At 45.6% G+C, this 12,882-nt stretch overlaps 1 protein-coding gene across 3 annotated transcripts in view; it reads right to left on the bottom strand.

The window, feature by feature from the left end:
• Positions 1-1,320: 1,320 nt before the first annotated feature.
• The window catches only part of SETD7 (SET domain containing 7, histone lysine methyltransferase), a 55,058-nt gene continuing 43,496 nt past the window's right edge, over positions 1,321-12,882 (bottom strand). For all 3 annotated transcript variants that reach the window (XM_066233126.1, XM_066233134.1, XM_066233117.1), the window contains 2 exons: positions 10,970-11,127; positions 1,321-7,100 (listed from right to left, as the gene is read on the bottom strand). In XM_066233126.1, coding sequence (XP_066089223.1) covers positions 6,920-7,100; positions 10,970-11,127 — 339 coding nt within the window. In that variant the 3' untranslated portion in view covers positions 1,321-6,919. The remainder of the gene's footprint in view (positions 7,101-10,969; positions 11,128-12,882) is intronic.

Here is a 12,882-nt window from a genome sequence, read left to right as displayed (position 1 = left end):
TGTCATCCGGGGCAGTCTGGTCTGTCTTACCACTCTTTGTTCAGAGCCCTCCACTGGAGGAGCTAATAATTAAATTGTCACGGGAGTATTTGGAACCAGCAGTAACCAAGGTTGACCTCCCATTGCACTTTAAGTTAAAAGCAAAACCGTGCCCTGGCCGGACAGTTCTGTTGGTTAGAGCCTCGTCCCCAAGCGCAGAGGTAGCCGGTTCGACTCTTGGTCAGGGCACATACGGGAACAGATCAATGTTCCTCTCTCTCTCTCTCTCTCTCTCTCCTTTCCTCTCTCTAAAATAAACATGAAAAATAAATAAATAAAAACAAAGTCCTTAAAATGGCTCTGGGAGCCCTTTGGAATCTGATTCCCTGGCCCGCCCATTCTTGACCACCCCATGCAAACTACCACCTTAGGACTTGGCTCCTTGCAGCCCCTTCTGGGCCTGGAGCCTTTCCCCAGAGCCCCCCATTGGTGCCACTGCTTCTCAGGGAGGTCTTCCTGATCTGGCCCCTGCAGCCCTCCCCCAACACTCCTTCCCTTCCCCCCTCCTTGTCCCCTAGTACTTACCTGGCACATACATCATTCCCTGTCAGGTTTGTGAACTAGTGTCCCCAAGGAAATGTAAGCTCCACAAGGCAGGGACTTTGTTTTTGTGCACTGGTTCATTAAAGGCCTAGAATAGTGACTGCTAGCTGGTAAAGGTTGAGAAATATGTGTTGAAAGAATGGATGAACTGAGAATATGATTAAAAAAGAAAAAGACACTCTAGTTCAGTCACTCATTCTCACATCAAATATTTGGAGAATGCTTGCGTGCACCCACTAAGATACACTTGCTGGTCCCCCAAAACCAGTCATCTAAAAGGGAGGTCACCAAGGTCACCCAGATGGTTCACTCATTAAGCAATTGATGAGGTGTGGCAGGCGGCCTGTCTGCTCCCATGGGTGCAGAGAAGGGGGCCAGTGAGGGCAGGGTTTTGTTTTGTTTTTTCAACTGCCAGATATTTTCCCTGATCGCCTCCTTTACATTCAATACCCTTAACATTTATGTCATCAACCAGAGACACTGTGGGTAGATGTTGCTGATGTGTCTGGTCCATGGGTGTATGCAGAGTCATGCCAAGGACACAGCAAACTCCTGATCTTCCCACTCTCCTCCTCAAGTCTTACTACCATGCTTTGAAAATGGGAAATGGTCAATGCTATTTTTTAACAACTTAAAATGTAAGGTTTGCTTAGTAATTTAAATATATACGTTTGTGGTTCATAAGAAAAAACGTTTTTCCCTTTCTGCCCTTGACGATTAAAGGAAGACAATGACAGATGATTGTATATTTTGTTTAATACTTGCATTGTTTCTATAGCGCAATTATAGCAATCTTTAAATTTACTTTTCATTACAAATATTTGTCAAGTTTTGTTTCAGAAACATTTTTCCTACTCTCTTGCACATGCACCCAGACACACTACAAAAAAACTCATTCATAACACAGTAAGGGCAAACATTATTCATGTAAACATCTTTCATTAATTTCCCATAATTTAAAAAAATCATAGAATTATAGATATTGAATAAGGCTCATAGATTTAGTTCAAATTCTACAAGAGACCAGTCAAAGATGCTCATTAACTGTGGTGGGGTTAACTTTTGGTTGCAATAAATGCTGAAAGCGTACCCCTGGCTTCCAATCCGTAAACATACCTGACAACCTCAAAAATGCATTTCAGAATAAAAAGAGAATGTAGAAAACCCAGGAGGAAAAAACTTTTGAAGTAGGGAGCTCAGAACCATGAACCCAATTTCTTCTATAATAAGCAGGCATTACATAGCCCCTGTATTTCCCAATACATGAATCAAGATTAATTATAGTAACTCAAAATGTAACCAAGTCAACATATTAAGGAAGATACATATTGCTAGTATACACAGTGAAAATTTGTCATAAAACTGATCATTTCATTATATCCAGGACCAAAGCAGAAAAAAGAAAACCCCCACTCAAGTTGAAAATCATTAGGAAGGAGTGTTTTAGTAACATAAGAATCAGGGGAGTTGGGAGGTATGCCCTCAGGGTACTGAAGTCACAGACAGAGGAAGCTAGGGCTGGCCTTATCCGGGGGCGTCTCTCTCTGGCTGGAAGCTTGGTGCTTACGTGCATAGTCTCCCAGAGCTGAGACAGGAAATGGACTGTGCTGAGAAATGGGCCCCTTGCCAGCTGCGCCCTCCTCCTGCCTCTCTGCGAGGTGGAGGTCAGGAGGCAGGGACTGCTGGCAGAACCGTGAAGTCCCACCCCGGGGTCTGAACCCCAACTCCACTGAGGGCAGCCTCCCTGACATGTGTGACTAGGCAGTAAGGGTGGCGGTTGATGGTGGCCAGAAAACCCAGTTCGGAGGTACACTTGGCCACATCTGGCTTCTGATTCTGCTGCCCTGCAAAGAAATTGTGCTCTGGATAAATGCACCTGTGTCTCTAATGCCTTGAACTCACTCGCAGGCCCATGAAGGCCTGGAGTGGGGTCACTAAAAGGTGGACAGACCTCCACGAGCACCTAACTTACACCAGGAGCGACTGAGGCACTGGGAAACCTACAAGCCTCTCCACGCGAGACAACTGCGCAGGGCAGTCGCTTTGGGTCAGAGTTACTTGTAGGCTTATTGATTTCTAAAAATCAAAATTGACCTGCATTATATCTCAATAGACTCATAATTCTCACCAAAAATTTTGTAATTTGTTTAAACAGCATTGGAATAATTCAACTTCATTTAAATATAATCATTCTACCATGAAAATATTTCATACAAACATCTATTTACATACAAACACATTAAAATTTGTGAAAAGGGTTTCCACCCCTATGGTTGTATGGCTTGAAATAGTTTCATTGCTTTGTATATATGTCTGCACACATTTGGCAAAATAAAACTATTAAAATTTAGATATTCTTATCTAAAATAAAAAAAAGTGACACTGAGTCTCCAATTCCTGAAGGGAAGATCAAAGGAAAAACAAACAAACAATCTATCCAGGTACCTCAAGTAGATGTAAATTTAATATATTTTGTGAACCTTTGATCTGTGGCAAATAAACATCACAACGATTAGTCTTGCAACATAGTTTTGCTTGTTTTTCTAAAACAAAAGATGTCTGGATTCTAAATCACTACTCTGAAGACAGAAACTTAGAGGCAACTATTTTAAAACAAAGCACAACAAACTTTACCTTCTTGGAAGATCTTCAATGCATTTTGCAGTTGAGTGATTTAAAATTTTAGATATTAAAAGAAAGGGACTAAAGTGCCACACACTGTCTTACTGAGAAGACAACCCTTGAATTCACTGTTCACAGTTACTGCGATTTTAACAGTTACGATGACATGTTGTGAATGGTTACACTTGGCCTCCACCGTAGCCTTTCCAGATTGTTGGCGAATCAGGAAATAGATTTTCAAGTGTGAAGAGCCTTTGGAGGGCGACCAAGTTTAACCACAGCCCCAGGCAGGTTCAAAGAGGTCTTGAAAAACAAATTTCCTTCTTAGTTTCTCTGGGAGAGCAGGGATGAAGCAGGTTAAAATAAGAATAGGTCCTACAAAACTCAAGTGTTCCTTGCCTGTGGCTTTGTAATCTCATCCTTTCTTTGCGTCGGAAACCAGTTCTCCCAGCTGTTCTGGGTAGCCCGTTCCAACGTCCATTTGGGGACATACTCCTATGGTTAGTTCCAGTTCCTAACTAACACAAGATAATATTTCATCATAGAGAAGCTGCTAAGGAAAGTTCTAGACATGCAGGAGTTGGGCTGGGATGGCTCTGAGTGACATCTCTCCGAGATGGTGGCGTCCTGCACACCCACAGGTTGCAACCGGTTTTGGGGGGCAAGCAGAAAGTGATACCTCTCTTCCCCACCACATGGAACCTCCCATATTTCTGTTGTGACTGATATGCTGCTGGCGCTGCTGGCTCCGGCTGTGTCCTGACACACTTCCTCCCACGCAGACGTGAAGACTCAGCAGAACAGCACCTCTCGGGGCTTCCCCCTCGACTGGGGCTCAAACAAGGAACAAACGCTATTTACCCAGCAGTGACTTCCTTAGGGGACGCCAACCCCCTGACTTCTTTTCCTACCTAGGGAACGCAGTGAGCCTGAAGCCCCCTCCCACTGTACTCAGTGACAAAGCCTTAACCAGGGGAGTGTGTGTGTGTGTGTGTGTGTGTGGACAGCAGGAGCAACAGAGCCAGACAAGACAGTACAGAGTAGATGGCGAGAGGGCCACACAAATGGAAAGATGGACAGAGAGGGACCCCAGGGCACTCGGAGCTGGAGCGACCAGCAAGGGAGGAGGTCGGAGCACGGAGGAGAGAGGAGTGGAGCAGGAGAGGTCATCTGCGGCTGTCATTACACACAGACACCCAGGCCTTGTTGCAGACAACACAGAAAGAGGAGGAAGGGTGTGGGGGAGGGGGAAAGCCAGCAGACACCCTGAGAGGAGGGAGGAAGGTGGAGAGAGGCTCTGCCCGGGTCTGTTTCCTCGGATTCGTCTGAAGGTCAAGACACAGTCTGGGTCATAAACTCAGAGCGTTACCATCTGATATGTAACGGCTTAGCTGGTTAATCACTACTTAGAACTCTTCTATCACTTTTATTAAAAAGAAAAGAAAAAAAGAAAGAAGAGGAAGGGAGGGAGGGAAGGAGGAAAAAGAAGGAAGGAAGAAGAAAGAAAAAGAAAGAAAGAGAGAGAGAGAGAAAGGAAGATTCCATTTAAATGGGCTAGAGTAGTTCATTAGGACAGAAATTATCACCCATTGCAGCCCCAACCAGAGCAATACAGCCTTTAGGAATGAAATCTGAGTGTGGTTGAACCAGAGGTGTGACCTCACCTCCCTGACCTGACTCTACAACTCAACTCACTGGGGTTAATTAAAGCCATCTTCCTCCTGCTAACAGTCACTCACTTTGGGACACATTTGAATTAAAGCACCTATCAAAATACAAGTCCCAAGACTGCCCACCTGTCACAGTTTACAGAATGGTCTCTTTCTACAGAATAGAAGCAATCCTATCCTGGTGCCTTTTAATCTAAAACTCTCTTTGGTCTTTCATGGGAGAGCCTTCTGGCAATCCAGACAATCTCTCACATGTGAACCATCAGCTTACCTCTCCAAGAACATGCCACCTAGTTGTTCTGGCCCTGCTGGGGAAGGGAGGTCCTGAAAGCTTGGCCTTGCAAAAAAAAAAAAAAAGGAAAGGTGGCATTTGTCACCTCAGCTGCCTGAACTGAAGGTAGGTCATGAGCTTCCCTGTGTCAAGCACGACCGTTTAATTCTTCCTAAGAGCATTTTGTAACTGACAAGAACTATCAAACTTTCTTCTGCCTGTTTATTTTTGTCTCCCTCCTAGCAAGCCTTCTCTACTCAGCCAGAGCTAACTGCCAATGACAGCTTTCAGGACCAAACTGGCTCAGGTGACAGGTGCCACTGTTGACAATTGCAGGTCAGAGACATTGCTGCTCTCCAGACCTCTCGGCTACCTCATGGAGGCATCTGGAGAAGGCAGAGCTCTGGCGTGTGGTGAGTGCGTCCCCAGACCCCACACTCTCAGAATTCACTCAGAGCAATCCCAGTTATGTTATATACCTAATTAGCTAAACTAAAAACAGGGTTTTTCTCCTTATTTCTGCAATTGTGATTACACATGGCTTGCAAAAAGGCTGAAATGCTATTGATATCATTGCTTTTAAACTATACAGGTGTTATTCTTAATTCACAATGCTCTGAAGCGGATAAGTGCTTTGAAATTACAAGGATGAAAAGTTTTAGTGTTAAGGTTTGATATGTACCTAGTGATTAGTATGTCTCTCTTAATAGTAGCGATTAAACAAAAAACACAACTTGTGAATTCTGTGTCAGAATTCAGCTTTTGACTTTTGAATTCAATGCACTGTGCCACAAGCCAGACTGCTCTGTGTTATGTACATTTAATGTGTGTGCAAGGAGGAAAAAAAAAATCATCATCACTAGCACTATTGAGGATATTGTAAAATTGCCACAGTTACACTGCTTAGAAATGCTAACTTCCCTCTCAACTTTCTTAAATGTATATATTACAACTCTTCCATAACTTAAATGCACACAAAGTAAACTCTTTCTTCTCACATCTTAATGCAAGGATATCTTTGTTTACATGCGAGAATAATAATTCTATAATAATACCCTGGCTCTAGGAGCCAGTTCTTTATATTAGGACATAATAATGAAACAATGATATAGAAAGAGCTAGGGAGACCCCCACACTGGCAGACACAAAATCCATTTGGAAGTTTTCTTTTGTAAAAGGTATCTAAGGTAGAGAGAACAGGGCCAAGGGCTGAAATGACTCAAAAAGTTGAGGTTCTATTCACTAGGGGAAAAAATAAAAACAAAGCCATTACAAGATACAGATCAAAGGTAGTTAAAAGGCAAATTCTACTACATTTAGAGAATAGAAATGTAGTAATTCTGTCCTCTGTGCAGCCCATCTGCAGGTGGGCGAACAACACACTTAGCGTTGGCCATAGGAAAAAACATCATGGAAAAACCACTGACTAAAAATGACTGAAAAAAACCCCCTTCCCCTTTTTTCAGTCTAATCATTTGGCATCTCTGAATGTGGCCCAGATTTAGACTTGAACCACCCAGGAACATCACGCTGTCTTATGTCAAGTGCTCGACAATACCTCTCAGTAGGACGCTGTGGCAAGGCTAGCTAATTTTAAATCTAGTATGAGTAATACAGTCAAATCTAGTTAGTATGCGAGAAAGTCGTTGCGGACACAGAGTGAGAGGATGTGATGTCAGAGCCCGAGCAGTCCCTGGTTGTCCTACAGTCGGATAAACGTAGTGCATAGATCCAAGTTTCTGTTTCGGGTCTTGGAAGCCCAGAGCCAGGCCCTTCACTTCTGCTGGGTGGCTCGGAAGGCCTTCAGCTCCACCTGGTACCACTCGGGGGCTTCGGGCCCACTCTTCCCCGGGGGGCTGTGGTGATAGCCATAGGCCACGGTGAGCTCCTCATGGGCCTCCACAGCTCGGAGTGTGCGGATGCATTTGATGGGCCCGAAACGGGGGTGTACAAACCTAGACATCAAGATGTACACGGTCATTCCCGGGCAAGTGAGAGGCAAAGGCTGGGGCGTGGGGGGCCGAGGCAGGAGTCCCCCACGTGCTCTTCCCTGACATGTGGGTCCACATGGGACCCACATGGCGGCAGCACGAGCCTCCCCCACGTGCTAATGGGGCGGGGGAGGGTGCAGCCTCATCCAGACCTGCTGGATTGGCATCTTCACTTTAATGACTCCACCAGGTGAGTCACAGCCACATTAAAGTTTCAGAAGTGCTGTTCTAGCTTCCTTTTTTGAGCATATTTGGCACTCTGTGGCTATAAACCAACAATGATGGTCAACAGCAAAAATCTGTCCTGAATGAGAAATGGAGTCCCGCGCAGCCTGTCCACATCTCAGTCACCTGGCCTGCAGCGTCAGCTTTCCTGGTACCTGGGGAAGGGGAGGGTTGGGGAGGGAAGGCTCCGGAACTTCGGCATTGTCAGAAGGGGCCCCGGGGACTTTCAAAAGCAAAAGACTGTATTCTGCTCTCTACAGATAGAGGGCGTCTTCCTTTCTAGCAAAAACGTAGATGAAGATTTCTCTCCACGATGGAAGTCCACAGCCCTCTGCCCACCTGACTTATCATTACCCTGTGGGGCTTCCTGGGACGGGGGGCCCCTTACCCCGCACGGGGTTCCCTCAGGAGAAGAGGCCGCAGTCTCGCTCTTGTCCCCTCCTGCCACCTTCTGCCAGAGCCTCCTGCCCGGCCCCTTCAGGAGGGCAGGGAATTAGTAAGTAATGGACTCCCCTGATGGCTGCTGACGCCCCAAATGAGCTCACTCTTCAGAAAGAAACGACCTCTGTTTTTATACACATCTGCCCAAAACAGTCTCATGCATTTCTCATCACATTTGAACCAAAGGCATTGAGACATCAAAGGAGAAGTTTCCAGGCCTAAAGTTAGACTGGCACCTGGGGCATGATAGTAATAAGTCCTTGGCTGGTTCCCTCTATCGGTGGAGGGAAAGGATTGTGTCTGCGCTTTGGGGACGTCTTTTGTGTGGGGTTAAAAGGAACAAGGCCAAGTTCATTCCAGGGGGCCTCTATGTCTACCCTACTCAGGGGTCCTGTTTCCCCAACACCCGAGTTGGGGTCAGACAACTTGAGTGTGCATCCTGGTTCCGCACACAGTCACTGCCTCCTCTGGGAAAACTGAGCACCTATCTCTGAATCTCACTCTCCTTACCCGCAAAACTGTAACACTAGTGATCCCTGTCTGACAAGAGTGGTTGTGACAACATAGGGTTACATATATAGGGTCACGCAGTGCCTGGCATAAAGTGAGAACTCCACTAATATTAGTTACTATGGTGAGAGAGTGCACGTGTGTGAGTGCACGTGTGAGAGCATGCACTCGTGAGAGCGTGCACGTGGGAGAGCTTGCACGTGTGTGCGTACGTGCATGTGCACAGGATTCTCAGGCTGTGCTCTATCACAGAGCAGATTGCTGGGTCAGGGATTCAGGAATTCCTCACTAAAATCACAAATCTGTGTCTCAAATTAAAACATTTAATTAAAAAAATAATACTTCTGAAATAGAGCTCTCGTTAATCTTTTGGTACACCGAAAGAAATCCTGTGAGAGGCCTATGTACGACTTCTCTGACAATCCTCTTGTATCTGCACTTTTCTGCTCACTGTCCTTATTTTCAGAGAGTAGAAAAGGGCAGACTGAAAAGAAAGAACTCAATTTCAGTGTAGGCTCTTGAAGGCCGTACTAACGCACAGTGGTCGGGAGCACTTAACCTCTGTGACGGGGAGGCCTGCAGTTCCTGTCTGTGATCAGAGGCAGGAACAGGAGTGGCCACACTGAGTTCCTGGGAGGACTGAACCCGATCCTGCGTGTGAAGCCCCCGCACCCTCTGGAGCGCGGTCAGCATGCCGCAAACATCAGCTGCACAGTGCGGGTGGGCCCTGGTCACGTTCCCTGTACTTACAGCTAAAGAAGTAGTCCTTGTCTATTTGGCGTTTTGTGCCGGACTGCAGTTAAAACAGCATAGAGAGGCCTTGTTTAGTTTGCACTGAGTGTACAATTAATGTCAATGATTTAAGAAACAGATGAATGCCATGATTTGGTATCTGAATTATATATAAATAGTTGATTGTTCTTCAGGTAGTCTACCCATTGCTCCAAAATAACTAATTGGTCACACTTGGCTTGAAAGAGGAACCCTGACAAGTATAGGGACTTGATTTTGCACAAATGGTTCCTTCTCTTGTCTCCTGTTCCCTCTTCTTTCTGGCAAGAACAAATTGTGACCTTGCAGTGAAATCATAGAACTGATTTGTTTTAAAACAGCGGTCTAAATGGCATTTAGTATCCTTGTTGCTGCTGCTTTGCAGGGCTGTTGTTAAGCTGTGGGCAGCTTGGGACGAGGTTTTAGCCTAATTCACGTTGGCCATGAAAGCCTTGGAGTTCATAAAGAGGGTGCATTTCATTTCACACGACATACATCCTTTGCCATTTCTACCCGTCCTTTAAACAGAAGTTGTAGCGTCAGTACTTGTTACCGACTGCCAAGGAGAGCGAGTCCCGGCCAGACCGAGGTTTAAGCCGTCTCAGGGTTGCAAGAAGGGACAGTCAAATCCTGGCAATTTTCCTACAGATTAAATGCATGGAGCTGATCCCACTTCCGTTTACAGGCTGGAGGACTGAGGGTCTGTAAGCTACAGCCGGGCAGCACACGAGGTGCTGGCAGCTCCCTGGCTCGCAGGATGGGCTGGCATTCTTGGGCTGAGTGAAGGGCAGCAATGACGATGGTACAAAGAGTCCCAACTGTGTCCTTTAAGGAACAGTCAGAGATACTTGACTTTGGGAGGAGAACATCCTGGGCAGATACAAATGCCTAAACTATCTGTAGGGTCACCATATGGAAGAGGCAGTGACATAGTGTACCGGAAAGAAAGGGAGACAATTAGGGCCAAGGGCTAGATGTTCCAGGGTAACCCATTTGGGTTCAATTTAAAAAAAAAAAAAAGCTAATTTCAGAATATCTATTTGTCTAGAAAACCACCTTTTGTGGATCATAGTAAGCTCCCCAACAACAGAGGTTTCCAAGAGGAGGTTCAATGAATAGTTGGAAGAAGACATTCAAATCCCAAGAGGGAGGTAGTAGGATTATTTGATTTTTTAAAAAAAATAACAGCTTTGTTGAGATATAATTTATGTATCATAAAATTCATCTGTCACCACTATCAACCTCCTATATTCAGTACCCATCACCCCCATTGCTCCCCACTGCCCCACCGCTGAGCAGCCACTGGCCTGCCTTCTGTCTCTGTGGGTGTGGCTCTATTGGACAATGCTTCTTGCACTTGGCATAATGTTTTCAAGGCTCATCCAGGCTGTGGCATTTGTCGGCACTTCACTTCTCTTTATTTGCAAATAAGCGGGACTCTTCGATGTTATCGGTTTTTCACCGTGCTGAGACCACGTGCCTTACACTTAGGATTTTTTCCTCCTTTCTTTCACCTCATGAAAGCATTCTCTACTCTCCGTTATGCAGAGTAATTTCAATTTTTACTATTATTTTAAATAACACTATCCTTAACTTTCCAGAATGAAACAATTGAAGGGGGAAAAAAAGAAAGCCATAATAAAACATAGTACTTCCATAGCATTCCTACTCTTCAATGTACTTTCCATTTTTTAGCCTGCCAAGGCCAAAGAGTGGGATTGTTTAGATTCTGAGTTTCAAGTCATCAGCGCGAGGCCCTGGGCAGGGGACTCCCAGAGGTTCTGGGGGAGCAGCCTCCTCCAGGCAAGACAACAGCTTTCCCGGGTCCCCCTCTGTTTCAGGGCCCAGAGGCTCCGAGCTGCTCAGCAGCCCGGTGTCATACTCACATGTCGTAGATACAGTTTGGAGTGAAGGAGTGGTTGGCCTTGTGTCCCAAGGAGGCACAGTACGTGGACACGCGGTTATAGGGCTCAGGCACGTCAATGACCGTTTCTTCATCAAGCGAGAGGGTATTCCCGTTGAGGGCCCAGTCCCTGCTGTCAACCTGCAAAACACAAGAAAGTGAGCACTGGAAGGACCTTTCTTCCCAAAGCTCAGAGGATACCAGAGGTACAAACTCATTTGTCCCTCAACTTCATGGTTTGCCTGCCACAAACATGGAAATGGTGCAAAAGGCATATGTAACCATCCCCAGGGAGCTCAACTCTCTATTCATTGATTTTTCCTTATCTTGTGTTAAAAAAAAGTATTAAAAGTCTTTTACAAAGACACAAATATAATCAGATGTCCCTAGGTTGTTTATTTCTTCACTGCATGCTGAAACCTATTACCTCAAAAACCCACCCGCATCAAACTCAAGTTTTTACACATCCATTTGTTTTTAAGTAGCCCAAACAAAGTAGAGTTTTAACCATTTAAAGCCTGCTTTCAGGAGGACACCTCACCCCCCAGCTACTAGCAATAGATAAGATACCCAGACCATAAAGACCCCAGATGGCCACTGTCCTTTAGAGCTCTCTGGCGTGGACACTCCTCACTGTGTCCCCTGCCACGTGGATGGGGCCACTCTCTGATCCCCCTCCTTCTCGGGGTTCCCTGCCCTCTTCGCCTCTCTGAGCAGTGGCTCCTGTGCCATAAACGGTCTCATCCAACCTTGTCCAGTCCCCACCCCAAGCTGGCTATGTGCTACTACTGCCTCTTGTGGTCAAATCTTTTTCTTTGATCAGCTCCCCCCCCATACCCTTGAACCCTTTACAGTGAGGAAGAGGAGGCAAAAAACAAAACAAAACAACAAACAAAAATGCGAGCAAATGGAACCAGAAACGTAAGAAATGCAAAACCGCACTGCAGGAAAGCCCCACACCTTTGTTACAGGTGGGCAACCACTGTGACCAGCCCAGAGTCACTGTAAGCAGTGATTCCCTGCCTGCAGGGCAGTCAACAGGCTTCCCTTCTCCACGTCACACCCAAGGATCTGTTGACGCCAAGAGATCAGCCTTTTGGAGCAAACAGGATGGTATTCTCATACAAAACTGTTGACTATCTACAGTTGACTCTCAGAGGTATACCATGTCTCTTGCCTCTAACTTACAATTAAGCTGTTATTTGTATCTGAAATTCATTCAAGAGATATATGCCTACTAGATGCCAGGCACCATTCTAGGTAGGGATAGAGCAGTGATGAAACTGAAAAGAATCTGTATAGATCTTAATATTCCAAACCTATCACGTGATACTGATTTCTGGCATTTGGTACCATCTATGTTATGGTGCCATTAGTTGTGTATTTTTCTAGTCCCCCCAACAGAATCTAAATTTCATTTATACAGTAGAGCACGGTGAGTGTCAGCAGAGCCAGCTTATACTGTATGTGACACACTGCAGGAACTCTGTGAGTTACCATGTTTGTGACTTTGGGTCAACTGCTCAACCTTTCTGGTTGGAATAAATAAATTATAAATTACTATCCTGAGCCACATTTCATGTGCTGAACTCCTGGGATGTTCAGGATTGCCGAGACAGAGGTGTGGCCATCACGAGGGCCACCAAGTGCCAGGCCACAGCTCAGTTCGAGTGCCTCTCTGTCTCAGACTGTGCAACTGCTGTGAATGGGTGATAACTTAATTAATTCATGGCATTTCCCCCCTTATCATCCCATAATAATAAGTGAAGAAGTGAAGACATGAGTGTGGGATGTGAGCTTCACCCAAGTCAGACCAGGGTGGAGAATAAAACTGCACGAAAAGCCATGAACTTGTATTTAGGCGGACACTCAAGGAAGTTAACAGCGAAGTGAAGA

The sequence above is a fragment of the Saccopteryx bilineata genome, chromosome 1 (genome assembly GCF_036850765.1).
Source record: "Saccopteryx bilineata isolate mSacBil1 chromosome 1, mSacBil1_pri_phased_curated, whole genome shotgun sequence".
In the NCBI taxonomy this organism is placed as follows: Eukaryota; Metazoa; Chordata; class Mammalia; order Chiroptera; family Emballonuridae; genus Saccopteryx; species Saccopteryx bilineata.
Note: the sequence above shows the minus strand (reverse complement) of the source record. Positions and strands in the feature narration are given on the sequence as shown.